Source organism: Plecotus auritus, assembly GCF_963455305.1.
Source record: "Plecotus auritus genome assembly, chromosome: 14".
NCBI lineage: Eukaryota > Metazoa > Chordata > Mammalia > Chiroptera > Vespertilionidae > Plecotus > Plecotus auritus.
This window is the reverse complement of record NC_137780.1, coordinates 5,458,381-5,484,345: the sequence shown is the minus strand read 5'-3', so window position 1 is coordinate 5,484,345 and position 25,965 is coordinate 5,458,381. Positions and strand designations below refer to the sequence as shown.

Sequence of the window (25,965 nt, the reverse complement as noted above, 5' to 3'; positions counted from 1 at the left end):
AGGGGCGTTCGCTGCTTGCGCTTTAGTCCTGGCCCCCACTGGCCTGTGTCTCCTCGCTGGTGATGCGATTTGCTGTGAGCGATGCAGTAGCCCTGCCCACACTTCCTCCCCCGTCCTTCCTCGCAGCCCCTGCTGGGCGCGTCCCAGCCATCACCGGACCGAGGGCGGCACCTCGCATGCGGAGGTGTGTTTCCCTTTGCTTCAGGACGTACATGAAGGAACACACTGTGCCCTTCATGGTATAAAGGTGTCTGATTGGCTGGCAAACAGTAGCACGTGCAGTGCCCAAGTTCAGAAAGCTCCAAAACTGAAACACGCTGCTTGTGTTTGGTGCAAATTAGTTAGCAAAACCTGATCCGATGTGAGAATACTTAGAGTCTTTTTTAAAAAATTCTGCTTGGGCCCTGGCTGGTGTGGCTCAGTGGATAGAGCGTCGGCCTACGGACTGAAGGGTCCCAGGTTCAATTCCGGTCAAGGGCATGTACCTTGCTTGCGGGCACATCCCCAGTAGGGGGTGTGCAGGAGGCAGCAGATCGATGTTTCTCTCTCATTGATGTTTCTAACTCTCTATCCCTCTCCCTTCCTCTCTGTAAAAAATCAATAAGATATATTTTTTTAAAAGAAATTCTGCTTTGTGTAAATATTCTTGCATGTTAGTGTAGCTGTTCTTACAGGTGTGAGTACAGGGCGTTGCCCCACACTCTGGTGGAGTGTTTCATAATAAATAGTGGATGCACGGGGTTTCTAAAGTCTGAAAACTTGAAACACCTCTGGCCCCAAGCTATTTCAGATGTGGCTGTACACGAACTAATAAATTAGCATTGAGTGGTTCTCTATTGCAAGAGTTTCTTGGTGTTTCTGAAATGAAATGATTTAGCCACAACTCTATTTTAGCTTTGGAGATTTGTTTTCTGCTATACAGTTTCAAATAATTTTCTTCATTGTTGAAAAACAACTCATCCTATAGAATAAAAGCCTAATATGTGAATCAACCGAATGACCGGTGAAACAACTGGTCACTGTGATGCGCACTGACCACCAGGGGGCAGACACTCAACGCAGGAGCTGCCCCCAGCCTGCAAGACCCAGGCCAGCCAAGGCAGGTGCCAGCAGGGGGGCCCTTCTCCCTGCCCCAATCGCCCTGCCAGTCGGGCGCCCCGCAGATCAGCCCTGATTGCAGGCCAGGCCTAGGGACCCTACCCATGCACGAATTTCATGCATCGGGCCTCTAGTTCACTAATAAACTTTAAAACTTTTATTTCTTATAATTCAGGCTAACACAGTTTCCTGTTAAATGTCTGATTAGAATGCAAATGTTTTCTGCACGTTAGGAGGAATTCCGGCTGCATTTCAAGAACATCTCTCGCATAATGGACTGCGTTGGGTGTGACAAGTGCAGACTGTGGGGGAAACTGCAGGTTTGTGTGCTGCCTTCTGTTTGAAACTGTTGCTAACCTTACACTTTCCCACGAGGAGTTGAAACGTTTTATTAAAATGCCCTCATTCACTGTATTAGAGACCCAAAGTGTGGTTTTTCTGTGTTACAGATGAAAAAGTTAGTATTAAACTCTGTGGCTTTTATGTGTATGTGTAAGGATGTCTTTCCTGTTATTCTATGTTAGTGGTTTGGTTTTAGCGTGTCTGTTTCTATTGGTAGAATCTCAGATTCATTTCTGAAGTTGAGAGTTATAAATAGAGTACATTAGTATATCATATACACATATCTTAGGTAAATATCTATATGTATAAAAGCCTAATATGCAAATTGCCCCCTCAGGAGTTCGATCGGGAGACTGGGAGTTTGATCACTCACTATGATGTGTGCTGACCACCAGGGGGCGGTGCAGAACGAAGGAAAATCCGGCTGGCAGATGGCAGCCAGGGAAAGAAGGCCCTGATCGGCCCTAATTGCCAGCCAGGCCTAGGGACCCTACCCGTGCACGAATTTCATGCACTGGGCCTCTAGTAATTATATAAAAAGACTTACTCATGAAGTTTTGGTCACTGAATCTGTTTCAATGATGAAAAGAAGGGCACCTCGTCACAAAATAGCAAAGTTCTGCCAAGCAGGCTCATTTCTCTCCACATTCTGCCTAAAAAGGATTGATATTTTGTGGGTTTTTTTTTTTTTTTAACAAAGATGACAAGTCAGAAAATCAGTAGACAGAATTATTCTAATGGTGGCTACACAGAAATCAGAGTCTTTCTTCTTTCTCTCTAGTGGTTATAATTAAGAAATTACTGAATGTAGGTCTCGCTAATAATTTTTAAGTTGAGAATTGCTAGGGCCTAGAAAGAAGGCTTTCAAGATTACTTATTGGCCGAAACTGGTTTGGCTCAGTGGATAGAGCGTTGGCCTGCAGACTGAAGGGTCCCGGGTTCGATTCCGGTCAAGGGCATGTACCTTGGTTGCAGGCACATCCCCAGTGGGAGGTGTGCAGGAGGCAGCTGATCGATGTTTCTCTCTCATTGATGTTTCTAGCTCTCTCTCCCTCTCCCTTCCTCTCTGTAAAAAATCAATAAAATATATATTTTTAAAAAAAAAAAAAAAAGATTACTTACTGAACATTGTAATCCTACCATGACACTTTTAGGTTAAAAAAAGGCATGTTAGTGATTTGGAATCGAAGGGTAGGCGTTAAGCTATTCAGCACATAAACTTACCCGTGCACATCTTCGAGGAAGTAGAGACTGTACTTTGTGTAGTTCGATAAAATGCGGAAGTAAATGAAGTTCATGTGCATTTCCTGACTCAGCCAGTCGCTGAGTTTTCCTTTACCTTAAGTAGTTAGGATATGAACTGATGGTCTGTTTCTCTCTCTTCTTTAGACTCAGGGTTTAGGAACTGCCCTGAAGATACTGTTCTCTGAGAAAGAAATCCAGAAGCTCCCGGAGAACAGCCCCTCGAAAGGCTTCCAGCTCACTCGGCAGGAAATAGTTGCTCTTCTAAATGCTTTTGGGAGGTAAGGACTGGCCGACGCCTCTGCTGCTGCCAGCCGGCCAGCCACAGCGCTCATCTCCGCGCGGCTGGTTGGCTTTGCTCGGCTGCACGGACAGAGAAAACTTTTGCTACCTTACCTGTGCTCACCAGCGTCCTCCACCGCGCTCAGCATCTGTGTTTGCCTTCTCCAGTGGGTGGGAGGACGGTCTCCTCTAACAGCACCCTCGTTAGCTGAGCGTCACTTGTTCAAGAACAAGAATGGGGGCCAAGAGCTTGGAGACAGAGCGATGAAACCTTCCACTGCTCTTCTTTCTTTTGTTTTTAATCCTCACCTGAGGAGATGCTTATTGATCTTTAGAGAGAAAGAAAGGGGGGGGAGAGAGAGAGAGAGAGAGAGAAACATCAATTGGTTGCCTTCTGTACATGCCCCGACCGGGGATTGAACCCCCCACCCCAGTATATGGGACGACATTCCAACCAATGAGCCACACCTGCCAGGGCTGCTCCTGTTTCTTAAACCGAGGAGGCATTTTTCTCTTGCTCGTTCTCATCCCGCTACTTCTGTATTCAGATAGGTATTTTGCTTTTTGTTGATATCACAGATGGTTTCCAAATTAATTTGAATTTGCCTACAGAATTACATGCAACACCAGCCTACTGAGGAATACAGAGCAGGACCAAGTGAGTCAGAGAAAATAATACTAAGCTGCCCTGGGGAAAAATGCAAAAAAGTCAAGAATTTAAAAAAAAATGATACAGGGATTATTTCTTATGTTTTCTTAACATGCATTTTTAAGTTAAATTAAAAATAAGTTAGTTGCCCCTTCCCCATCTTAGTGGCAAAGTTTTACCATGTTGCCTCCCTGCATTTAAAGATGGCGTGTAAGCAGAGGTTTCAAACAGGGTAGACACAGAATGTCCATCGGTAATGGACATTTCATGAAACATTCAGTCCACCCACTTATGGGGCCTGTAGTAAGATAAAACAGGAGAAACAGAGTTAAATTTAAATTATTCAAAATTAAATGTAAATGAAAAATATTTTAAATAATTTAAAGATTTTCAATCCAAATAAAAGTAACCTGAGAAAGATTAAACTGCCACCTTCCCACTGTGGTTCTACCTGAGAGCCTGCTATAACCTCTGTTGTTCTCCAGAGGGCGCCAGACTCAGAGCCAGGGCTGCTAGCGGCCTGGAGTCTGGCCCTGCTCTGGCAAATCTATAGAAAGAAAACATTCGATTTTTACTGCATCCACCTTGAATTGTACAGGAGGATAGCTGAGCTTACAGATTTATTTTGTGATTCCCATTCCAGAGTCTTACTGCATTCATTCATTCGTTGTTGATTAGGCACCAGCCACATGGGCGTCAGGGCAGACAATATAAACAGAACCTTCGCCCGTAAAGATTGTGGAGCTAACACTGTAAAACAAACTGGTGTGTTTGGGGAGCAATGAGAAAAGAGCGGGGATTTGGAGAGAAATGTGCAAAATGAACTTACAGACTAAATATAAAAGTCTTAAGGTTCTTTATTGTAATGAATTATAATCCTATCACCATTCCCATCACAAATCTATTGATGATAAGAAGTAGCTGGCTTCCGTGGCCCCTTCTAAGCCAAGACCGAAGGGCCATAGCTTTGTGTTTCATTAATATTTAATAAGGAATCACAACGTACTTATTTTAAAATAGAGGCTTCAATGTTCAGTGTCGAATACATCCTTTTCGTTTGGATTTTGCTTTAATAATAGCGCATATACAACGTCAGCCATTTGAAGTGTGTCCGCATCATATTAGCAGTGCTAAAAGGCCTTTTTTTTCCCTCCTATAGGCTTTCTACAAGCATCAGAGAATTACAGAATTTTAAAGTCTTATTGCAACACAGTAGGTAATAAAGGCTTTTCTGTGTCTAGTTAGACATAAAGTGACTGTGAGGCCTTTACCTCTTGGACATTCAGCAGAAGGAGACTAACCCTCCGGGACTTCAAGAATCTGAGCTCTTAAGGAGAAATGCAAATGTTCACTTGAATATTTATGATTCTTAATAGACTGTCAATTAGAGGTATTTATAAATGAAGTATATACTTCTAAAACATGTAAGTTATGCTAATTCCGTGGTTAATTTCGTTTCCATCTGTTGACTATTCTGCTGGGCTGTTCGTTTGGAATTGGTTTTGTTCTTACTCTGTTATGCTTCATTTCCAGTTGTCAGACTTAAACGACTGTCTCCACCTAGTGACACTGTGAGCTGTCTGTGATGGGAAGGCGAGGCCGGGAGCGTTAGGGCTGGTCTCGGTGGGGGGCTGACCGGGGACCGCAGTGCCTGGCCGGCCTCGCTCTGTCACCTTCTAGCATGTGGGAGTGTCCGTGTGATAAGTGGCCTTGTAAGTGTCTAGTTTCAGAAGTCCCTGAAGCATCCCCAGGACTTCAGCTTCAGCTTCACTGGTTTTTGTTGAAGGTTTTAGTTGCTGTTGTAGGTTTGTTTGGTCTAAAGGCCCTGCTTCAGTGAAGGTAAGTCCTGCCGCCAGCCGGGTCCTGAATGGGGGGCTGGCCCCGGGGCGTTTTCACTCAGAACCCAGACACCAGTTTCTTTGATTTTGTGTTTCTTTGTTTCTACTCCAATTTTAGAAATTTTCATTTACTCAAAAAAAAAAAACCCAAAAAACAACAACCCCACAACAGTTGCATAAATACTTAGCATTTTCTATCTTGATAGAATTTGAGTGGAAGTTCGTGGATTTATAATGCCAATTTAAAACATTATGTGCACAAAACTATTTTCCATGGAAGGCAGCATCTTTAGGGGGTTTTACTTTAGAACACAATCTATGCAATCCTCTCAGACTGATTTCCTCGGGTGGGATGGGTAAACAGGGGCGCCAGCTCAACCTCTGGGCTGCCTCACCCCCCACTCGCTCTCTGTAGTTCATGGCAGGTCAGCGGCACGTCAGGTGATCTGTACCAACAGGCGGCTCATTGGCCCTACGCAGTCATTTCTAAACCCGGGATCTAGACACCCTTAACATTGGAAATGCTGATTCTTCTAAAAGGCGTTAGGAGAGAGAATGCGGGAAGGTGCGTCTGTGTGGAAGGAGTGAGGGGACGCTCCTTCAGTCTTGTGTGAAGTCACAAGTGCCCTTACACCCATGGCTGCTGGGCCCGAGTCGGAGCCGTGGCCACTGAGCTAGTGGCACGCTTTACAGTCATTGAGTTGGCTCCCCCTCTTTTAAAAGGACTTAGTCACCCTTGGAGGGAGGGGGGTGTGTGGAGGGAGGAAGGGCTCGCTGGCTAAGTCTCTTCTGACCCGATTTCTAACCGATGTGGAACAGGGCTTTGTCGGTGATGGGGATGTTTTTGTTCAGTCGAATGAACAGGCTGGCTGGATCGGAGCCTCCTCCACTTCCCCTTCATTTTTAGGGGTGCAAGTGTCGTGTGGCGGGCGAGGGGACCTTGAGGTAAACTGGTTTACAAGTGATAATATCGCAGGTAAATGAAATCGCGAAGAATTACTCTTAGTGCTCATTCGGAGTTTAAGAAAATGTGAAAGTTTTGCACTTTGTTTATTTTTACTGCAAGCTTGAAAGTCTTTTTGGCGGTGTGACTTCCTCTATCGCAGCTGAAGACAAAGCCTATTATTTAAACTCGATTTCCTGCAGAATCCTTGGTCATTTCCATGTATTGCTTTTTTTCTGTACTTTGATTTGCTTCAAACTTAGGCAACAATTGTGCATTAGAATGAGTTCTAGGCGATTCAGGTCTAGCTGGGGTAAAAGCTCTTTTCGAAGTTGAAACCGATGTTTTTTCACTGCCGAGAACAATAAACAGATGACGTCTATTTAAGCTGGAATTCATTTGCTTCCCTTATTTCACCGTCCGTCCGATCGTGGGGGCATCTTTGCGTCTGTTTGTTACGTGGCTTACGTGCTGTAAGAACCTGTTTTGGGAGCCTGGTGCTTGGTGGTCATGTGACACAAGCTGCTTTTCCAGGCCACGTGCCTCTGTTGGCAAGTGACACAGGACACTGGCTGCTTTGTAACCGCGGGGCTGGTGGCACCTCTTGGTGTTGTGTCTTTATCTCATCGCCTGGTTCGAAACCCGCACTTGACAATAGAACGACAGAAATGGTGGTCCAGCGGATGAAGCCAGAAGGTGCAGACAAGGAAGCGACCCCTCCTCCAGTGGCACGAGCCTGTGTTTCCCTAAGTGGCATCGAAGTGAGTTAGAAACGCTCTCCATTCAAATCGGTCCAATTTGCATGTCCCTCCTGTGGTGACTCGTAGCCTCCGAGGAGGATCAGACAGACGAGTAGTCGTTTTCAGTTTTGAAACCTGATGACTAGAACCTTTTGACGTGCTAACATGAGAATGTCTGGCCCTCCGTGGTCTCTGCGCGTGTTGAAACTGTGCCGTGTTTTCCAGCCGCCCTCGGTGCCCGTGTGCGTGAGCGAGGACAGCTCCTGACCCTCAGCGCCGCCTCCCGCTGGACACTGGGATCAGCGCGCAGCAAACCTCTCGGCAGTCTGTGAGCACAAGTACCTGCAGAAACCATAGCTTTCAGCCCATGGCCGGGTGCCGGTGTCATGGAAACCGTTCGGTAAAACAGCACAGTGCACAGGCAGTTGTACGTGCGCTGTATTCTGGGGAATATCTGCAGGAACAGAATTGCAAAGCGTGTGTGGTACCCACTGCTCAGTAGGAATAGGAATTAAAGCAAACGTTTCTGCTATCTTTCCTTCTTGTTTCCCCTTTTATTTATTTACTGGTGGCCCGGGGCACGGATTCCTGCACATTGAAAGGAAATTAATCAGAAGAAATATTTTAATATCACCATTCACCCTTTCTCTATAAAAGAAGTGTCAACCAAATTCACGATCAACAATGACATCAAGACAGATGAGTGCGATTGGCGCCGGCAAGAGCTTTATGTGTATCATGCATGCGCGAGTCAACGTTTATTTTTAAATGGCCAGTGCGCGTCACACGTACCGGCCAGTCGGTCAGCTGGACAGACGTACATACGTACGGTCAGCCACTTAGCCTTTTATATATATACATTTATTTATTTACTAGAGGCCCAGTGCATGGCATTCGTGCACTCAGGGGTGGGGAGGGGTCCCTCAGCCCAGCCTGTGCCCTTTCACAGTCCAGGAGCCCCCAGGGGATGTCCGACTGACGGCTTAGGCCCACTGCTCGCAGGGCGCAGGCCTAAGCCGGCAGTCGACATCCTTAGCGCTGCTGCGGAGATGGGAGAGGCTCCCGCCACTGTGCTCGCCAGCCGTCAGCCTGGCTTCTGGCTGAGCGGCGCTCCCCCGGTGGGAGAGCACTGACCACAAGGGGGAGTGCTCTCCTGCGTTGAGCATCTGCCGCCGATGGTCAGTGTGTGTCATAGCGACCGGTCATTCCGCCGTTTGGTCAATTTGCATATTAGCCTTCTATTATATAGGATCTATTTAGTGTTAATCCTCACCCGAGGATATTTTTCCATTGATTTTTAGGGAGCGTGGAAGAGAGAGCAAGACAGAAACATCGATGTGAGAGAAACACATTGATTTGTTGCCTTCTGCATAAGCCCCTACCAGGGCCTGGGCTGGGGAGGAGCCTGCAGCCAAGGTACCTGCCCTTGACAGGAATCAAACCCGGGACCCTTCAGTCGCAGGCTGACGCTCTGTCCACTGAGCCACACCAGCAGGGCGTTTCCCCCTTTTAAACACTTCCGCTTTTGAGAGGAGGGTTTGATTATAATTTGTGGAGAAGGGAGAAAACCCTGAGCAGTCGGGTGGTTCCTTCTGATCGGTGGGGCCCTGCCTGAGGGCTTTGTGCAGGCCGTCACCTCGGTCCTAGGGAAGGACCCGGGGAAGGGAGGCTAGGACACTCGCCTGCCGTCCAGGCGGAGGGAGTGGACTGGAAACCAGGGCGTCTGCCTGGGGCCTCCTCCCAGAACACACTGCACCCGTGACCTTACCAGTGGGTTCAGGACCATCCTGCTGAGAACTGGGGACCTGCAGCACCTTTTGAATTGTACCGAGTCCCAGGCTTTTTAAATAGTCGTGTTTTATTTAGCTTTTTGAACAGGTAATACATTCACGTGGTTCAAAAACGGAAACAGAAAAGCTCTTGCAGTGGAGTGTCGTGTCTGTGACCCTCCTCCCCGCCCCCACGGCGGGAGGCACAGACACGGTTTTACCCAGTGGCGGCCCATCATGCTGGTTGCTTTTCTCATGGCAGCTCCCCAATATCACTAGATAGCTTTCTCTTCGTCTGTTGTTATATATATATATATATATATATATATATATATATATATATATGTACTTTTTAGTGACTGCCTGGTATTCCATTATAGGAACGTGCAATCATTTAACCAGCCCCCTCCCAGCAATCATGTGGATCGTTACCAGACCTCGTGTGGGTGTCATTTCACACGTATGTAATCATGCAGCTGTAGAATTCTGGGGTGAAAGACCGTGTGCGTTTGTACGTGTGAAAGATTTTAGAACGCTGCCCTTCGTTAGGGTCAGTCACCCGTTCCCATTTCCACGTGTCATTCAGACCATGCCCGCTTACCCACCTCTCAACACAGATGTCATCAGAATCGCCGTTTTGCCAGATTCAAAATTCCACGCCAGTGTCTGTAGTTTTATGTAAGGTTGACTGCTCTGGACGTTTGAGCCGCCTGCATTTCCTCCTGCTTCTGCCTCTGGCCCGCTGTTAGCCTGTCCCTGAATCTCTAGGAGTCTTTTACTGGGACTTTGCGGATGGTGGCTTGGCCACGTGACGTTTCGTAGTGGTTTCTGGACTTGGAGTCATGCTAAGATTCCAAGTGGAATCTTCATTCCACAGCAATGTCCCTGTGTTTTCTTCTGGAACTTTCATGGTTTAGTGTTTGTGTGTGTGTGTGTGTGTGTGCGTGCGTGTTAACCTAAATTTTTATTCCTTTGAGTGTATTCTGGCCGAAGGTGTAAGTTACGGATGCAACCGAGTTCTTTCCAGATGACTACCCGGTCATTCTGCATCGTTTATCGAAGTTTGTCTTGCCCTCACTTTACTACCCAATTTTGTACTGGCAGGTGTTTGTTTGTTTGTTTGTTTGTTTTTTCTTAAAGATCTCTAACACTGAAGCGTCAGGACCCCCAGCGACTGGCTTTGGCTCGGCCAGCATGGCTCAGTGGTTGAGTGTTGTTGACCTATGAACCAGGAGGTCACGGTTCAATTCCCGGTCAGGGCACATGCCCGGCTAGTGGGCTCCATCCCCCGTGTGGGGCGTGCAGGAGGCAGCAGATCCATGATTTTCTCTCACCATTAATATTTCTGTCTCCCTCCCTCTCCCTTCCCCTTTGAAATCCATAAAAATGTATTAATTAAAACAAAACAGGTCATTCGGGTACATGAGAACAGTAATCGCCATTCCTCGCCTTCTCTGAGCCTTCAGTATCTGAGTCGCTCTGTTGCTGGACTTAGCAGCACATGTAAATTAGCAACTTAATCTTCCTCTCCATCCAAATCTGCAACACACCACAGGGTAAATGTGACCATTGACTGCAGGCAAAAACCAGCTGGGTCGTTCTTTACATCCTGGCTGTGCTTATGGTGCTTGTGCTTCAGCGTCACTTTTTTAAGGGGGGAGATGAGAAAATTAGGCACTTTTTATCCTTCCAATAAAAAATAATAGTTCATATAAATAATAGCAGCTTCATCACCGAAAGAGATTATGGCTTTTTTATCAAATAATGTTGGGCATTTCCATTTTCCTGCCAGTAATAACAGAATAATCAAGTATTTATATATCATAGGATGAGTATAATCACTATAGGATCTTAGTGATATTATCACTGTGTTTTTATTTTTTTGGTGGTCAAGCATAGATGGTTTACTTATTTGGGGTTAAATATCACTGTGTTTTTTTAAAAAACATATCTACCATTGCCCAGGCCAGTAGCTCGTTTGGAGCATCGTCCTAGTGCGCCAGGGTTGTGGGTTCGATCCCAGGAATCAACCAGTAAATGCATGAATGGGGTCGTTTCCCGGAAGGGGACGGTTTTACAGCTGCAGAATATACACATATCATATACATGTATATTACATGTCACATATATAAATATATCTTGGAGTTCTGGAATGGCACTTGTGGTTGGAGAACCAGTATTTCACACCGTGTTTCACTTACACGAGAGACGACGTAGAAGCAGTTGTCCGGAGCGTGTCCCTTGCGTGACCGAGAGGCGTCCTGAGAGACAGCATCGAGGGCTTCTCCCACCCGCAGCTCGAAGCACGCAGCTCCCAGAGGCACTTTCAGAGCGCCTTAAAAATAAAGGGCGCTGCCCGGCCAGCGTGGCTCAGTGGTTGAGCATCAACCTATGAACCAGGTCACGGGTTCGATTCCCAGTCAGGGCACGTGCCCGGGTTGAGGGCTCGATCCCCAGTGGGGGGCATGCAGGAGGCAGTGGACCTATGATTCCCTCTCATCATTGATGTTTCTATCTCTCTCCGTCTCCCGTCCTCTCTGAAACCAATACAGATATATTTCACATAAAATGAAGGGCACTTTTAAATACGGTTGGAAATGGAAGGAACCCTGTTGGGGCTCCAGTCGTGTGGCCCCCGGGTGTTCATTACTGACCCCCTCTGAGACCCTCTCCTTGTTCCTTCAATGTCATGGGCGGTCAGTGGGCTGGGAAAGGTGCCTTCTCGCTGCCGTCCCGAGGTAATGAGTGGATATCACAGGTCATTGGGCTGAAAGACGAGGCCACTTCTCTAAACCCAGCAGAGGAGTCAACTCTGTCCACCTTCTTCCCATGATCCTTTGGGCGCAGACATTAGTGCCCTCCTGAGAAGGAAACCCAAACCCCTGGGCAACGTTGAGATTCTTAGAGGGATCACTCCCTGGGCCTTAACGACCTCTAAGGCGCCCGTGACCTCTAGGAGGTCGGCTGATACTCTGCTGCCTTCTACCTTTCACCCCTGGTGCTGTCCGGAGGGTCTCCCAGCGCAGAGCTCAGAATCCAAGGATCTGAGGAACACGTTTGTCCAAAAGCCTTAAAGAACCCTCAGACCATACACTGTATACTTACTCCCCCCTGCCCCCATTGATTTTTAGAGAGAGTGGAAGAGAGAGGGAAAGACAGAAACATCGATGTGAGAGAAACACATCGATTGGTTGCCTCCTGCACGCACCCCGACCAGGGCCCAGGCCAGGGAGGAGCCTGCAACCGAGGTTACGTGCCCTTGACCGGAATCGAACCCGGGACCCTTTGGTCCGCAGGCTGATGCTCTCTATCCACCGAGCCACACCGGCCAGGGCGTCCATACCTTTTAAAGTGAATTATGCATCAACGTCTGTGCAAACTAGAACCTGTATTGCAGTCACCGTCTCCAAACGCCCTAGTATAGTTTAGCATTATTATTTAAGTTATATAAAATACATTTTCATAAAAGTACAGAATTTTTAAAGTTTAAATTATACCCCTGGAGACAGGCAGCCGGAGCTCCCTTTTTTAGTACGAAAATCGGGTTGTGTTGATCTACATCATTGCTTAGCCCTAAGCAGCCAGGAGAAACCTGCAGCAAATAACAATCAAGTCCTCCTCCGTGAGGAAAAGTGCCCTAAAGGTTCAGATGTCGTTACGTCCGTTTCTCTCAAGCTTCTCCACCGAGGAATGGCCCGTAAGACCGTTAGCTGGTGCTACCCGTGGCGTGGCTTGTCAGGATCCACAGCCGAGTCCGGAGGTAAAGTCCCCGCTTGCGCCAGGAAGCTGTTCGTCTGCTGTCCCCAGTCATAGTAGTCGGGAGCGAAACTTCGAGAGAGAAAGAGGTATTTCAGTGATGTGAAACGCTGACCTTACTATCGATGACTCTGTGTAAACCACCGACAATTCCGAGGATTTTTAAGGCGGCTTCCTTTTTTTAAAAGTATATTTTTATTGATTTCAGAGAGGAAGGGAGAGGGAGAGAGAGAGAGAGAAACATCAATGATGGAAGAGAATCATTGATGGGCTGCCTCCTGCACGCCCCCTACTGGGGATGGAGCCTGCAATGTGCCCTTGACCGGACTCGAACCCGGGACCTTTCAGTCTGCAGGCCAAGACTCTATCCACTGAGCCACACGGGCTAGGGCTAAGGCGGCTGCTTGAAGCCCATTGTTCCACAAGCCAGTGCTCTGGGCAGCGGCCAGAGGTCCACGCACAGTCTACTCAACTCTAGAGTCCACGGGTCCAGTGATCCCGGAACCACACACCCATCACGGTGGGTAAACCAAGGTCCTAGCAAGAAGCTACCTGAATCCTAACGCCGAGTGTGTAGCCTCTGCTACCTGCGTGCCTGTGCCTGTTGTATCACCTGTGACTACCGCATGGGGCTTTTGTGAGTTCCTACCTATAAACTGCTTAGGCCTTAATCGCGTGGCTCAGTGGTTGAGCACTGACCTATGAACCAGGAGGTCACGGTTCGATTCATGGCCAGGGCACATGCCCGGGTTGCAGGCTCCATCCCCAGTGGGGGGCGTGCAGGAGGCAGACGATCAATGATTCTCTCCTCATTGCTGTTTCTCTCCCTCTCCCTCTCCCTTCCTCTCTATAATCAATAAAAATGTATATTTTAAAAAAGCTAACGAGCCTTTGAGAATCAATCCAACAGACTCTCTCCCAGCCTGAGCGAGGACTCACCTTCCCTGAAGTCCCTGAGGGGCGACGTTCCAGGCGAGGTCGTCGTCGCTGTCGTATCTTCGAGGGTTGTCGAAGAAGTAGGACCTGGGGCTGAACCCGTGGCTGGGGACCATGCCCGGGCTGGTCTGGAAAGACAGGGACCGGTCAGCGCACCTCGGACACGGGGCTCACGGGCAAAGGGGAGCCAGGCCTTCTGTGGGAGACAAGAGGGGTTCTTCTCTTCCGGGCAGAGGCCTCCCTGTTCCCCTGCAGAGTGTGTTTCTCCTGCTTTTATTTTGAAGAGTTCCTCTTTTCTTTTTTTTTTTTTTTAATATATTTTATTGATTTTTCACAGAGAGGAAGAGAGGGATAGAAAGTTAGAAACATCGATGAGAGAGAGACACCGATCAGCTGCCTCCTGCACGCCCCCCACTGGGGATGTGCCCGCAACCCAGGTATATGCCCCTGACCGGAATCGAACCCGGGACCCTTCAGTCTGCAGGCCGACGCTCTATCCACTGAGCCAAACCGGTCAGGGCTTTTTTTTTTTAATTTTAAGTATATCTTATTGATTTTTTACAGAGAGGAAGGAAGAGGGAAAGGGAGTTAGAAACATCGATGAGAGAGAAACATGGGTCAGCTGCCTCCTGCACACTCCCTACTGGGGATGTGCCTGCAACCAAGGTACATGCCCTTGACCGGAATGGAACCTGGGACCCTTCCGTCCGCAGGCCGACGCTCTATGCACTGAGCCAAACCGGTCAGGATGAGGTACTCTTTCTTCTACCATGTGGACATCTTCTTTCAGAGTTCTGCTTACAGCCATGAAGCATCATAGTCTGAACTCCGAAACGAAAAACCAGACCACGCCCAGATTAGCCAAGCGAGATGGTCCCAAATTGGATGTAAACCCGTATAATAATAATGTGGGCATTCACAGCAATTTAAAAGAATGAAATCAGCCCGGCCGGCGTGGCTCAGTGGTTGAGTGTCACTCTATAAACCAGGAGGTCACAGTTCGATTCCCGGTCAGGGCACATGCCCGGGTTGCGGGCTCAATCCCCAGTGTGGGGCGTGCAGGGTTCTCTCTCATCATTGATGTTTCTCTCTCTCTCTTTCTCCCTCTCCTTCCTTTCTAAAATCAATAAAAATATATTTTTAAAAAATTAAAAAATGAAAGTCAACCCACAGAGTCTGAAACAAAGTTGTTATGGGATGGTCTCTCTCTGTCGTTTGTCTGGTTTCGGCATAAGGGCCTCGTTAGACGCGTGTGGGAGCCCTCCCTTCACGGGCCTTGGGAATCCAGGGTCCAAAAGGCTCCGTGAAACACGGCGACGCTCTACACCACAACAGGCTGCAGGAGGCTTTCGACGGACAAGCTGAGAAGAAAAGGCCAGCGGTCCGTCTGTGCTTAGAACGGGGCGCTATTTCCTGCCAACACCAAGCGGTTCACTGTACTCACCAGGTCCCTGGCAGGGTTTCGGACGCGGAAGAAGTAAACCACCAGGGTGGTGGGCAGGAGCTCCCACACGAAGAGGACCACCCCGAACACCACGTACCCCGCATCTCCCAGCTGGTTCTTCAGATCCGCCTGTGGGGAGAGGGAGGAGTGCAGCCCGGGGCCGAGGGCAGAGGAAACGGGACAGGCAGACAATGCACCAAAAGCAAGCCGCGAAGGGCCGATCCTCTTCCTTCTCTCTCACGTCGCATCGAAGTGCAGCAGCCAAAGCCAACCACGTGCTCACTGCTCAGAAACTGCATCTCGCATTCCATCTATAACATGTCTCAACGGCACCGTGTTCCCGTTCCGTCCACACGAATGACATGCACACGTGGCCACATGTTTTGGTCCTAGATTCTACGGGGCTGCCACACACAGTATCTATAAATAAGTATCCCCTAAAAGCTGCAGAATTTAAAGAACTGTGATCATATTTTAAATTTGCTATATAAGCTCGCCTGGCTGTGGTGGCTCAGTGGTTCAGCATCGTCCCATGGACCAAGAGGTCCCGGGTTCGATCCCCAGTCGGGGCACATGCTCAGGATGTGACCTCAATCCCCAGTGTGGGGCGTGCAGGAGGCAGCTGATCAATGCTTCTCTCTCATCACGGATATTTCTCTCTCTCTCTCTCTCCCTTCCTCTCTGAAATCAATAAAAAAGTATTTTCTTATATATATATTTTATTGATTTCAGAGGGGAAGAAAGAGATAGAAACATTAATGAGAGAGAATCATTGATTGGCTGCCTCTGCATGCCCCCCACTGGGGATAGAACCCGCAACCCAGGCATGTGCCCTTGACTGGAATTGAACCCGGGACCCTTAAGTCCACAGGCCAATGCTCTATCCACTGAGCCAAATCAGCTAGGGTGTCATCACTGATGTTTCTCTCTCTCCCCCTCTCCTTTCCTCTCTGAAATCAATGTTTGTTTTTAAATTTGTTAGAAGCCCTGACTTGAAAGAAAAGCTAAAATAATAATTTTGTTCAAACCAAATCTCTGTGTCGAGTGGGTTCGGAGTTTTCGTTTGGGCAGACAGGAAGGGTCTGGAGATGGTGGTGGTGACAGTCATTCAGCAGTGTCACTGGGTGTGGTGCCACTGCGCCGTACGCGGAGGAATGGTTCAAAAGTAAACGTCATATTTTACTACAATCAAAACATCATAGTACGTCTCTGTCACTGTCTGAAGTTCAGGTTTTTATTATCTCACGTAGCTGAGATTCTCAGAATGGGGCACACTGTCGGCAGGGCCTTGCCCACTCCCTCCCACCCTGTGCCTGTGGTGGTGTCTGGACTGGGGTGGCGGTTTGTACCGTGTTCAATCCTTTCTAGTTCTAACACCTGGCGGACGCCTCTCGTGGGGACACTGGTCCTCACAGGTCTCAGCTGTCACTGTCATTCCGTTCCCGGTCCTAACTGAGCCCAGGTTTTGAGCGCGGTGGATTTTGGAAGCGGGTCTGTACATCCTGGGGTAGTCAATATTTTTCCAGGAAAAGCTAAAGAGTCTTTGCAATCCAATCCAACAGACTCATTTCTAGAAGTTCCACTTCTTCTTCTTTTTTTAAAAAAATATATATTTTTACTGATTTCAGAGAAGAAGGGAGAGGGACAGAGCGATAGAAACATCAACGATGAGAGTCATTGATTGGCTGCCTCCTGCACGCCCCACACTGGGGATGGAGCCCGCAACCCGGGCATGTGCCAGGAATCGAACCCATGACCTCCTGGTTCAGAGGTCGATGCTCAACCACTGAGCCATGCCAGCGGGGCTACAAGTTCTATTTCTTTACTGTGATGGCTTCTCTGTGTTTCTCTTCCTCAGAGGCCGGCAGCCCCTGGAGGCAGGGAGGGGGGAGTCTGTTCTCTCACATCCCCGGCTCTGTCCAGGGCCAAAGAACCAATGTTTGTCAGGGGAGCGAACGCAAACTCATTCTCGTTGTTTTTCATTTCGAGCTTTTGTGGACAAGGAGGCCAGATGATATCTCACGACCTTTGTTCCTCTGCTTTATAATTTACGAATTTCCAGAACAGATTACAGAGAAAGAGAGAAACACAGTGAGACCACCGGTAAAATGAGCTTTCGCGAACACCTGGATGTCCTCAGTCCCCATCGTCTACCAGGGGTCCTCAAACTTTTTAAATAGGGGCCAGTTCACTGTCCCTCAGACCGTTGGAGGGCCGGACTATAGTTTTTTAAAAAAAAACTATGAACAAATTCCTATGCACCTGGCGGGCCGGATACATGTCCTCGGTGGGCCGCATGTGGCCCGCGGGCCGTAGTTTTGAGGACCCCTGATTAGATTTCCTCAAACGCTATTGGTACTTGTGTGCCATTAAAAAAAAAAGTCTAACGTTGTCATTTCATGTATTTTCAAAACCTAAATATAACTGGTTTTACCTGTGCAAATTTCACCCTGCAGTAAGACCATTTCCATTTATTTATTTTTTTTAAATATATTTTTTATTGATTTTAGAGAGGAAGGAGGAGGAAGAGAGAGATAGAAACATCCATGATGAGAAAGAATCATTGATCAGCTGCCTCCTGCAAGCCCCACACTGGGGATCGAGCCCACAACCTGGACATGTGCCCTTGACCGGAATCGAACCTGGGACCTTTCAGTTCGCAGGCCGATGCTCTATCCACTGAGCAAACCCGGCTAGGGCACCATTTCCATTTATATGGAAGCACTTGAAATGTAATGAGAAAGGGTGTGTGTGTGTGTGTGTGTGTGTGTGTACAGGTTTCGCAGGTACTACGATCCTGTTTTATAGGTGAGGATGCAGTTCCCACACAGGCGACCCTCAAGGTCATCCGGCGCAGGCGTCCTCAAACTACGGCCCGCGGGCCACAGGCGGCCCGCCGAGGACATTTATCCGGCCCGCCGGTGCCACTGCCAGTCCTGCTTAGCAGCCGACGCGTCCCGGGCCCGCAGTGCGCATAGGAATTTGTTCATAGTTTTTTTTTTTAAACTATAGTCTGGCCCTCCCACGGTCTGAGGGACAGTGAACTGGCCCCCTGTTTAAAAAGTCTGAGGACCCCTGGTTTAAAGCAAAGAACTTCACACTCTGCTACACGGGATGCGGCCGGGGACGTCCCATCGCGCCCACTGACCTGGTCGGACACGTTGTACCAGTCATAGTCGAAGGAATGCACGCTCTTGCTCCGAGAGAAGGATAAGATGAACAGGTTGTAGCAGGCGCGGGAGGCATACAGCAGGACCACGGTCACGCCCACGGCGGTCACCTGGCACACGGAGGAGCCCTGCAAAGGCGGGAGCCGTGAGGGGCACGCCCACGCCAGGCGCGGGCACCAGCCTCCACCCCGGCCCCGCCACCCTCGGGCCCCAGGCCCCGCTCCGACCTCCTGTCCCACAGCCCTTCCTAAAACCTCCGTGAGCTGCATGCGGACGCCGTAAAGCCTGGGCGTGGATCCGCAGGGGCCCTCAGCAGCCTAAAACGTGGGCCACTTGCCAGAACAAGAAAGTCAGAGACGGTTGGTTGACCGTCTCTTCGTGCGTCCGTGTCTCTGGGTCTATTTTTCATCAGTTTACTTTGTTCCTTAGATTCCACGTAGCAGTGAGATCGTGTGATACATTCTCTGGCTGGCTTATTTCGATTAGCGCACAATAGCTCAGAGGGAAGGCAGGGTGGGTGGGAAGAGATCAACTGATAAACTTCTATGCATCTATGCATAACCCGTGGACACAGAGAACGGGGTGGTGAGGGCCTGGGGGAGGGTGGGAACGGGCTGGAAGAGGTCAATGGAGGAAAAAGGGAGACCTCTGTAAAACTTTCAACAATTAAAAAAAAAAAAAAAGGCCCGGCTGGCATGGTTCAGTGGTTGAGCATCGACCTATGAACCAGGAGGTCACGGTTCAATTCCCGGTCAGGGCACACGCCGGGTTGCAGGCTCGATCCCCAGTGTGGGGCGTGCAGGAGGCAGCCGATCCATGATTCTCTCTCATCATTGATGTGTCTCTCTCTCTCCCCCTCTCGCTTCCTCTCTGAAATCAATAAAGAGATATTTTAAAAAAATAAATAAATGAAGTAAAATGGTGGTTAAAACCATGGCACCTCCAGGCCAGGAGCTCATTCTGCACACTCCGCTGCCCCGAGCCGCCGACACGGAACGCGTCCTGCACGCCAAGTTCAGTGGCCTCCGTCCCTCCGCGTCTGGGCCGCCGCGGTGTGTGGCTAATCATTGGCAGGTCAGGTGTGAAGAGTGCGAACCAGGCCACTATTTTTAGACCCAGCGGGAGGACGGCTCTTGGACCCGTCTGCACCTCACCTTGGACTCCAAGTAGATGTTGGCCAAGGACATCTTAGAGATCTTGTAGAGGCAGACGGAGAGGGAGACGGCGCACAGCACGAAGAGGGTGTCGTTGATGGCCACGCGCACGGAGACGATGGCCTTCCTCTCCCAGGTCCCCGTCTTCACCAGCACCGCGCAGGTGAGGTTCACCAGCAGGAACACGAGGCTGATGAGCAGCGAGGCCAGGTACAGGGGCAGCCTGGGAGGGAGGGAGGGAGGTTAGGGCACCACAGCTGCCTAGTCTGGGTCCATCTGCAGGAACACTGGTATTTTTATGGTGAAGCAGGACGTGCCAACGGTAACAAACACTTCGGTTTATTTGTTTGTGTTTTAATCCTCCCCCGAGGATATTTCCCCATGGATTTTTAGAGAGGAAGAGAGAGGGAGAGACAGCGAAACATCGATGTGAGAGAAACACATCAACTGGTTGCCTCCTGCACACGCCCCAACCAGGGCCTGGGCCAGGGTGGAGCCTGCAACTGAGGTACCTCCCCTTGACCAGAACCGAACCCAGGACCCTTTGGTCCGCAGGCTGATGTTCTATCCACCGAGCCAAACCAACTAGGGCTTTTTTGTTTGTTTTAAATATATTTTTATTGATTTCAGAGGAGAAAGGAGAAGGGAGAGGGAGAGAGAGAGAGAGAGAGAAACATCAATGATGAGAGAAAAATCACTGATTGGCTGCCTCCTGCATACCCCGCACTGGGGATGGAGCCTGCAACCTAGGCATGTGCCCTGACCAGGAATCGAACCGTGACCGCCTCGTTCATAGGTTGATGCTCAACCACTGAGCCACACTGTCCGGCCGACAAACACTTCAGAGGTGGGCTCTGGGGGCGGGCGGTCTAGGACTCGAACAGCAGGCTGTGCCCTCAGGAAGGTGCCTGAGCTCTGGAGCCTCACGCCCCACCCCGGGCGGCCTGAGGACCGAATACCGGGGTCATCGCTGTGAACGAGGACTCCACGGAGCACGGGCTCGGCTCGGAGCTGGTTCCCACGAGCAGCTCACCACCCCGCCCCCTGGGAACCTGGGCAACGGCAACCTGCACGAGCCCCGGTGTCATCGACTGAAAACCCTAAATAACTCCCGTCGGGCTGTCCCCTCTCCTCACCCAGAGCCTCTCCTTTCACCAGCAGCAAGTTCTAGAAAACTGCTTCCTCCCCAGGGTCCACGGCCCTCTGCCAACCCCGTTCTCTCAGGCCTCACGACCGACTCGCCAGCTCAAGGGTGTAACCCTCGGGGCACCATCTCCCCAACCTGAACTCCCTGCCGCCTCCTGCTCCAAGCCGTCCCCGGGGAGCCCCTGCTTCCTCTTCCTCTTCTTGCCCCGAAGTGACGAAGGCACGGGGCTCCCCTGCACCCCCTCTTCCTGCAGCGATGGCTCCTGTATGACCAGGTCATCTCTGTCCTGGTCCAGACCACATGCCAACTAGCCGGCCATTGCGGTCACCATGGACACGGCCACGCTTACCTCCTAACACTCCTCCTCCAGTTCCCAATGACCACACTTCCACTGTCATTTCCAACATACGATTTCAGACTCCTGACTAAAGATTTCTATCGCACTCACATACACGCTCATACATATACACACTCACATTCACATATGCACTCACACATACACTCACACACTCTCACACTGACATACACACTCATACTCACATATACATTCATACTCACATATACACATTCACACATTCACACATACACTCACAATACACACACACACTCATGCACACTTGCACATGCTCACACGCACACTCTCTCACACCCACATACACACACTCGTGCACACTCACCCCAGGGACCTGCTGCGAGACCCAGAAACCCTGCGCCTGTCGGGGCGGCCCCCGCGGAGCCGCTCCCCTGCTCTCCCGGGAACCCCCCGGCACTTACCGGTACTTGAGTAATTCTGGAGAGTACTTCGACTTGGCCTTGAAAATCACCTGGAACGACAGAACACATGGCGGGCTGGGGACACAGTCAGCTGGCACCGCGGAGGTGACAGCCACGCGGGACCCCCCCCCATCTGCGCAGGCCCTGAACGTGGCGTCATTACACAGGCGGGCGCACCCTCCTACTCTCGTTCACAAACACCACCCAGCCCCATCTCGCATGGTCTCCATACCCTCTGCCACTTGTTTGCTACCCCATGGTGACTTGTCTGCCACGTGTGGACGCCGAAACATAGCTCTGGGTCACGGTCCTCACGGAGGCGTGGCGCCCCACGGTATACGGGCCACAGCTGTGTCCAGCTACGGCACGGGGGCATCTAGAGATGCCAAGAGTGTGGACCCCTGAGCTGCTCCCCAGGCTTTGCATCCTGGCTCCACCAATGTGCAGCTGTGTGATTCTGGAACCATTACCGAACCTCTCCGTGCCTCAAGTCCCTCATCTGGTTTTTTTTCTTCCTTTTTTTTTGTTTTGTTTTGTTAATCTTCACCTGAGGGTATTTTTCCATTGATTTTCAGAGAGAGTGAAAGGGAGGGGGAGAGACACAGAGAGAAACATCGATGTGAGAGAGACACATCGATTGGTTGCCTCTAACACCCGCCCTGACCAGGGCCAGGGATCAAGCCTGCAACCGGGGTACATGCCCTTGGCCGGGAATCGAACCCAGGACCCTTCAGTCTGCAGGTCGATGCTCTATCCACGGAGCCAAACCAGCTAGGGCTCAAGTCCCTCGTCTGTAAAAGGAAGTGAGTAACAATCCGTGTGGGTTTTGGTGAGGATGAGGTGGAGTGGGACCTGGGACTCTGCTTGCCGCCCCTGCTCCTGCCAGTCATCTCGTGTATGTTCTCAAACCACGAATGCCAGTGCAGAACTGCTCAGCTGTGACACAGACGCTTTCTCGAGCATGAAGGGAATCTCCAGAGTCCAAGGGTTAGGCACTCCCAACACATCTGCTATTCTCTCCTGCGGTTCCTCTGTGCGCACTTCCTCCCGACAGATTGCAGAAGTTACGCAAACCTGCGACAGCCCACGGTGAGAAAGCACGGCTCTGGCCGGCCGGTGTGGCTCCGAGGTTGAGCGCCGACCTATGAACCAGGAGGTCCAGGTTTGATTCCTAGTCAGGACACATGCCCCGGGGTTGTGGGCTCGATCCCAGTAGGGGGCGTGCAGGAGGCAGCCAATCAATGATGCTCTCTCATCATTGATGTTTCTATGTCGCTCTCCCTCTCCCTTCCTCTCCTCTTCCTCTTCTTGCCCCAAAGTGACGAAGGTCCCCCGGGGTTCCCCGTACCTCCTCTTCCTGATGGCTCCTGTACGACCAGGTCATCTCTGTCCTGGTCCAGACCACGTGCCAACCAGCCGGCCATCGCAGTTACCATGGCTACGGCCACACTTAGCTCCTAATGCTCCTCCCCCAGTTCCCAATAAAAAAAATATATTTTTAAAAAGTCGTATTTGGAGAGATCATACACATTTATTCGTGGACTGGAAAATATGCTGATAAGCGGGACTAATAAGAAGGCTTTCGTGTAGATCCATTTTGATATAATAGCTACTAAAAACAGTATAGATGCTATTTCATCCAAATTTTTAGTCAAGGACTTCCACTACACCAGGGCAATCTATTCTTTTTCTACCTTTTTTTTTCTTTTTAAAATTCAATCAATGACACTTTCTTTAGAGAAACAGACACTGTTAAAAGGAATGCAATGCCTACTTGCACCAAGCCTCTGCCCATGAGACAGCTCTTACTTAAAAAAATTTTTTTATTTAAGAAAGTATTTTTACTGATTTCAGAGAGGAAGGGAGAGAAAGATAGAGAAACATCAATGATGAGAGAGTATCCATGGATCAGCTGCCTCCTGCACACCCCCTACAGGGGATCAAGACCGAAACCTGGGCATGCGCCCTGACCGCGAATTGAACCGTGACCTCCTGGTTCATAGGTCAACGCTCAGCCACTGAGCCACGCTGGCTGACCCATGAGACAGCTCTCAAATTACCCTCGGCAGGTGGCATGCTGGGTGCCCTCCCCTCGGTCAGAGTCCTTGTGAAAACGGACCTTTTAGTGCCTGGAAACCACCTGAGAATCAGAGGCGGCGAGAATGTGGCAGTGGCCATGTTATTAAACTTTATGCAACGCTAAACACAAGTGTTTGCAAAGTACTTTACAAAGACTCCACTTTCATTAACTCCACCGTGACAGTGGCCAAGCCCATTTGCATGTTCTCCCATTAGCTTATTAACAACACTCCCCATAAAATGACTCCTGTAAAAGCACCCCAGTAAATGTCTGGGCGTTCGCGTGGGCCTGACCCTGGCTGCAGCAGCTCAGTGTGCTGGGTGTAGCATTTCGGGGTGCGAGTTAGGAAGTCCTAGCTCAGGGGGGCTCTGAATGTCCTACCCAAACACAGACCGTCCCTCCCACCTGCTATCACTCAAAAGAGCCAGTCTGGCCCGAGACGGTTTGGCTCAGTGGATAGAGCATCAGCCTGCAGACCAAAGGGTTCAGGGTTCGATTCGGTGAAGGGCCCCTACCTCGGTTGCAGGCTCCCCCCCCCCCCACTCCAGCGGGAGGCAACCAACAGATGTGCTTCTCTCACATTGGTATTTCTCTGTCTTTCCCTCTCTCTTCCACTCTCTCTAAAAATCAATGCAAAATTATCCTCAGGTGAGGATTGGGGGGGGGGGGGGAAAAAAAAAGCATGCAGGTGACCTTTCCAGGCTGGGGTCAGAGGTCGGCGGAGAAATTCTAGAGTTCAAGTCCTCCAGTGGGTACGCCTGCCATCGGTACCAATTCTGACTTGTGCAAGAAGATGCTGCCCGCGTCCTGCGTGGAGAGGGCCCCACCCCCATCGGATGGTGCCTCGCTGGGAGCAGAGACTCACAGGTGGCCTCCAGCCCGCACCGTCCTCCTCCACCTCTTTTGGGGACGGGAGGGCATCACCTGAGAGACAGGCCAGCAGGGAGGTAGAATAGGCTCAGGCGCCCCAGAACCAGCGCCTTTGCCCCCATTCTCAGCCCCCTGGTACTGCGACAGCCACCCCACCCCGCCCCCGCCCCCCCGCCCCGTCGCGCACCCAGCGCTGCGCTCGGCCACCTGCCAGGTGCGGCCGCCTCCCGCTCGCCCCACTCACCTGCGTGAAGTACAAGTTCATGAGCGTGAGCGTGAAGAACTGGAGGCACACGGGGAAGCAGTAGAGCAGCCAGAAGAGGAAGGGGCCGAGCGCGTTGGCCGCCACGAAGTCCCTGAAGTAGAAGGAGAAGAGGACGGTCCGCAGCGAGGCCCAGAGGAGGCAGAGGAAGAGGAAGACGCTCTGGTAGCTGAGCCGCTTGTGGCCGTAGCGCAGCACCAGCCAGAGCTGCGCGTAGATGAACGCGAAGAGCAGCGAGTAGAAGGCGGTGTAGACGCCGGTGAGGCCGAGCTTCACGTAGGGGGGCACGGCCGGGGTCAGCGTGGGCGGCAGCGAGTCGTTGCGCAGCGGGTCCCAGCGCGGGGCCGCCATCGGGCCGGGGGCGCAGCGGCGCGGCCGGGGGCGCGGGCCTCATCGGGGTGGGCCGTCCGCGCGGGGGTCTCCGCGCATCGCTCCGCCCGGGTCCGGCTGCGGGAGGAAAGACAACAAGGCGACTTCCTCCCGGCACCACATGATGTACGGGGCGGCCTTTGTCTGGGATTGGCGGCGCCGCGCCCCCGCCCCGCGCGCCCCCGCACGCAACGCGCGCCCACGCCCCGCGCGCGCCCCACGGCCAGTCCCGTGGGCCCACCGGCGCGCCCCACCCTGCGCGTCCCCGCCCCCCGTTCCGTCCGCCCCCCCCCTGCGCGTCCCCGCCCCACGTTCCGTTTGCCACCCTGCGCGTCCCCGCCTCGGGGGCACCCCCGCACTTCGCGCCCCCGCCCCGCGCGCGTCCCGCAATGCGCGCCCCACGGCCAGCCCCTGGGGCCCACCAGTGTCGTCCCCCACACTGCGTGCCCCGCCCTCACCCTACGCGTCTCGCTGCGCGTACCCTTGCACTTCGCGTCTCCGCCCCGCGCGTGCCCAGGTGCCGCGCCCCTTGCCCTGTGCGTCTCCGCCCCGCGCGCCCCCATAGCCCCCGATTCCGCGCCCCCCCACCCCCGAACCCCGAAGCCTCCTAGACCTCCGGACCATCTACCCCTCGGGGACAGAGCTCAGCGTCTCGCGCTGATGATTCCTTGTTGTTTTGCAGAAGTTCGAAAACACCAAACTTTGCAAGTATTTTTTTCCTTTAAAACTAAAACTTTACGGCTCCGTGGCTGCGCACGTTGGGGGTGACGTTTCTTTCTAAATTCAGGAATGCCCAAGGCAGGGTTGTGTGTTGGAGGTGCAGTTTGTGAACTCGGAAGGAAGGACTGGTCCCAGGGGCGGCCATCGGCTCCCGGAGACCTGCGCCGTGCGCCCCACGCCGTGCGCCCTGGCGGGTACGCTGCGCCCCTCGCCTCCGCTCAGTGCACTGGGGGGTGGGGGGGGGGCGCCGCAGGGGGCCCGTAAGCTCGGGGTTGTCAGTAGCTGGAGCCGCAGGACTTCCGAGGGAAGTGGCACCGCTCTCTGATCCTGCCTCCAGCTGCAATGCAACCCGCCTAGTAGGACCGTCCCTCCTGGACCAA

The 25,965-nt window shown here is 51.2% G+C and overlaps 2 protein-coding genes across 2 annotated transcripts in view; one reads left to right on the top strand and one right to left on the bottom strand.

The window, feature by feature from the left end:
• Positions 1-6,786, top strand: part of ERO1B (endoplasmic reticulum oxidoreductase 1 beta) — a 28,175-nt gene extending 21,389 nt beyond the window's left edge. Inside the window, exons 13-15 of the mRNA XM_080651214.1 lie at positions 1,332-1,418; positions 2,830-2,963; positions 4,773-6,786. Of these exons, the coding sequence (XP_080507340.1) occupies positions 1,332-1,418; positions 2,830-2,963; positions 4,773-4,833 (282 nt within the window). The 3' untranslated portion in view covers positions 4,834-6,786. The remainder of the gene's footprint in view (positions 1-1,331; positions 1,419-2,829; positions 2,964-4,772) is intronic.
• Positions 6,787-8,985: 2,199 nt separating this feature from the next.
• GPR137B (G protein-coupled receptor 137B) lies at positions 8,986-25,058 on the bottom strand. The gene is made up of 7 exons (XM_080651155.1): positions 24,479-25,058; positions 21,285-21,334; positions 19,364-19,586; positions 18,188-18,337; positions 15,040-15,168; positions 13,599-13,723; positions 8,986-12,731 (listed from the first exon to the last, which is right to left on the bottom strand). Exons 1-7 carry the CDS (start codon positions 24,845-24,847, stop codon positions 12,620-12,622), a joined length of 1,158 nt encoding a protein of 385 aa, XP_080507281.1. The 5' UTR covers positions 24,848-25,058; the 3' UTR covers positions 8,986-12,619.
• Between the last annotated feature and the right edge of the window lie 907 nt (positions 25,059-25,965).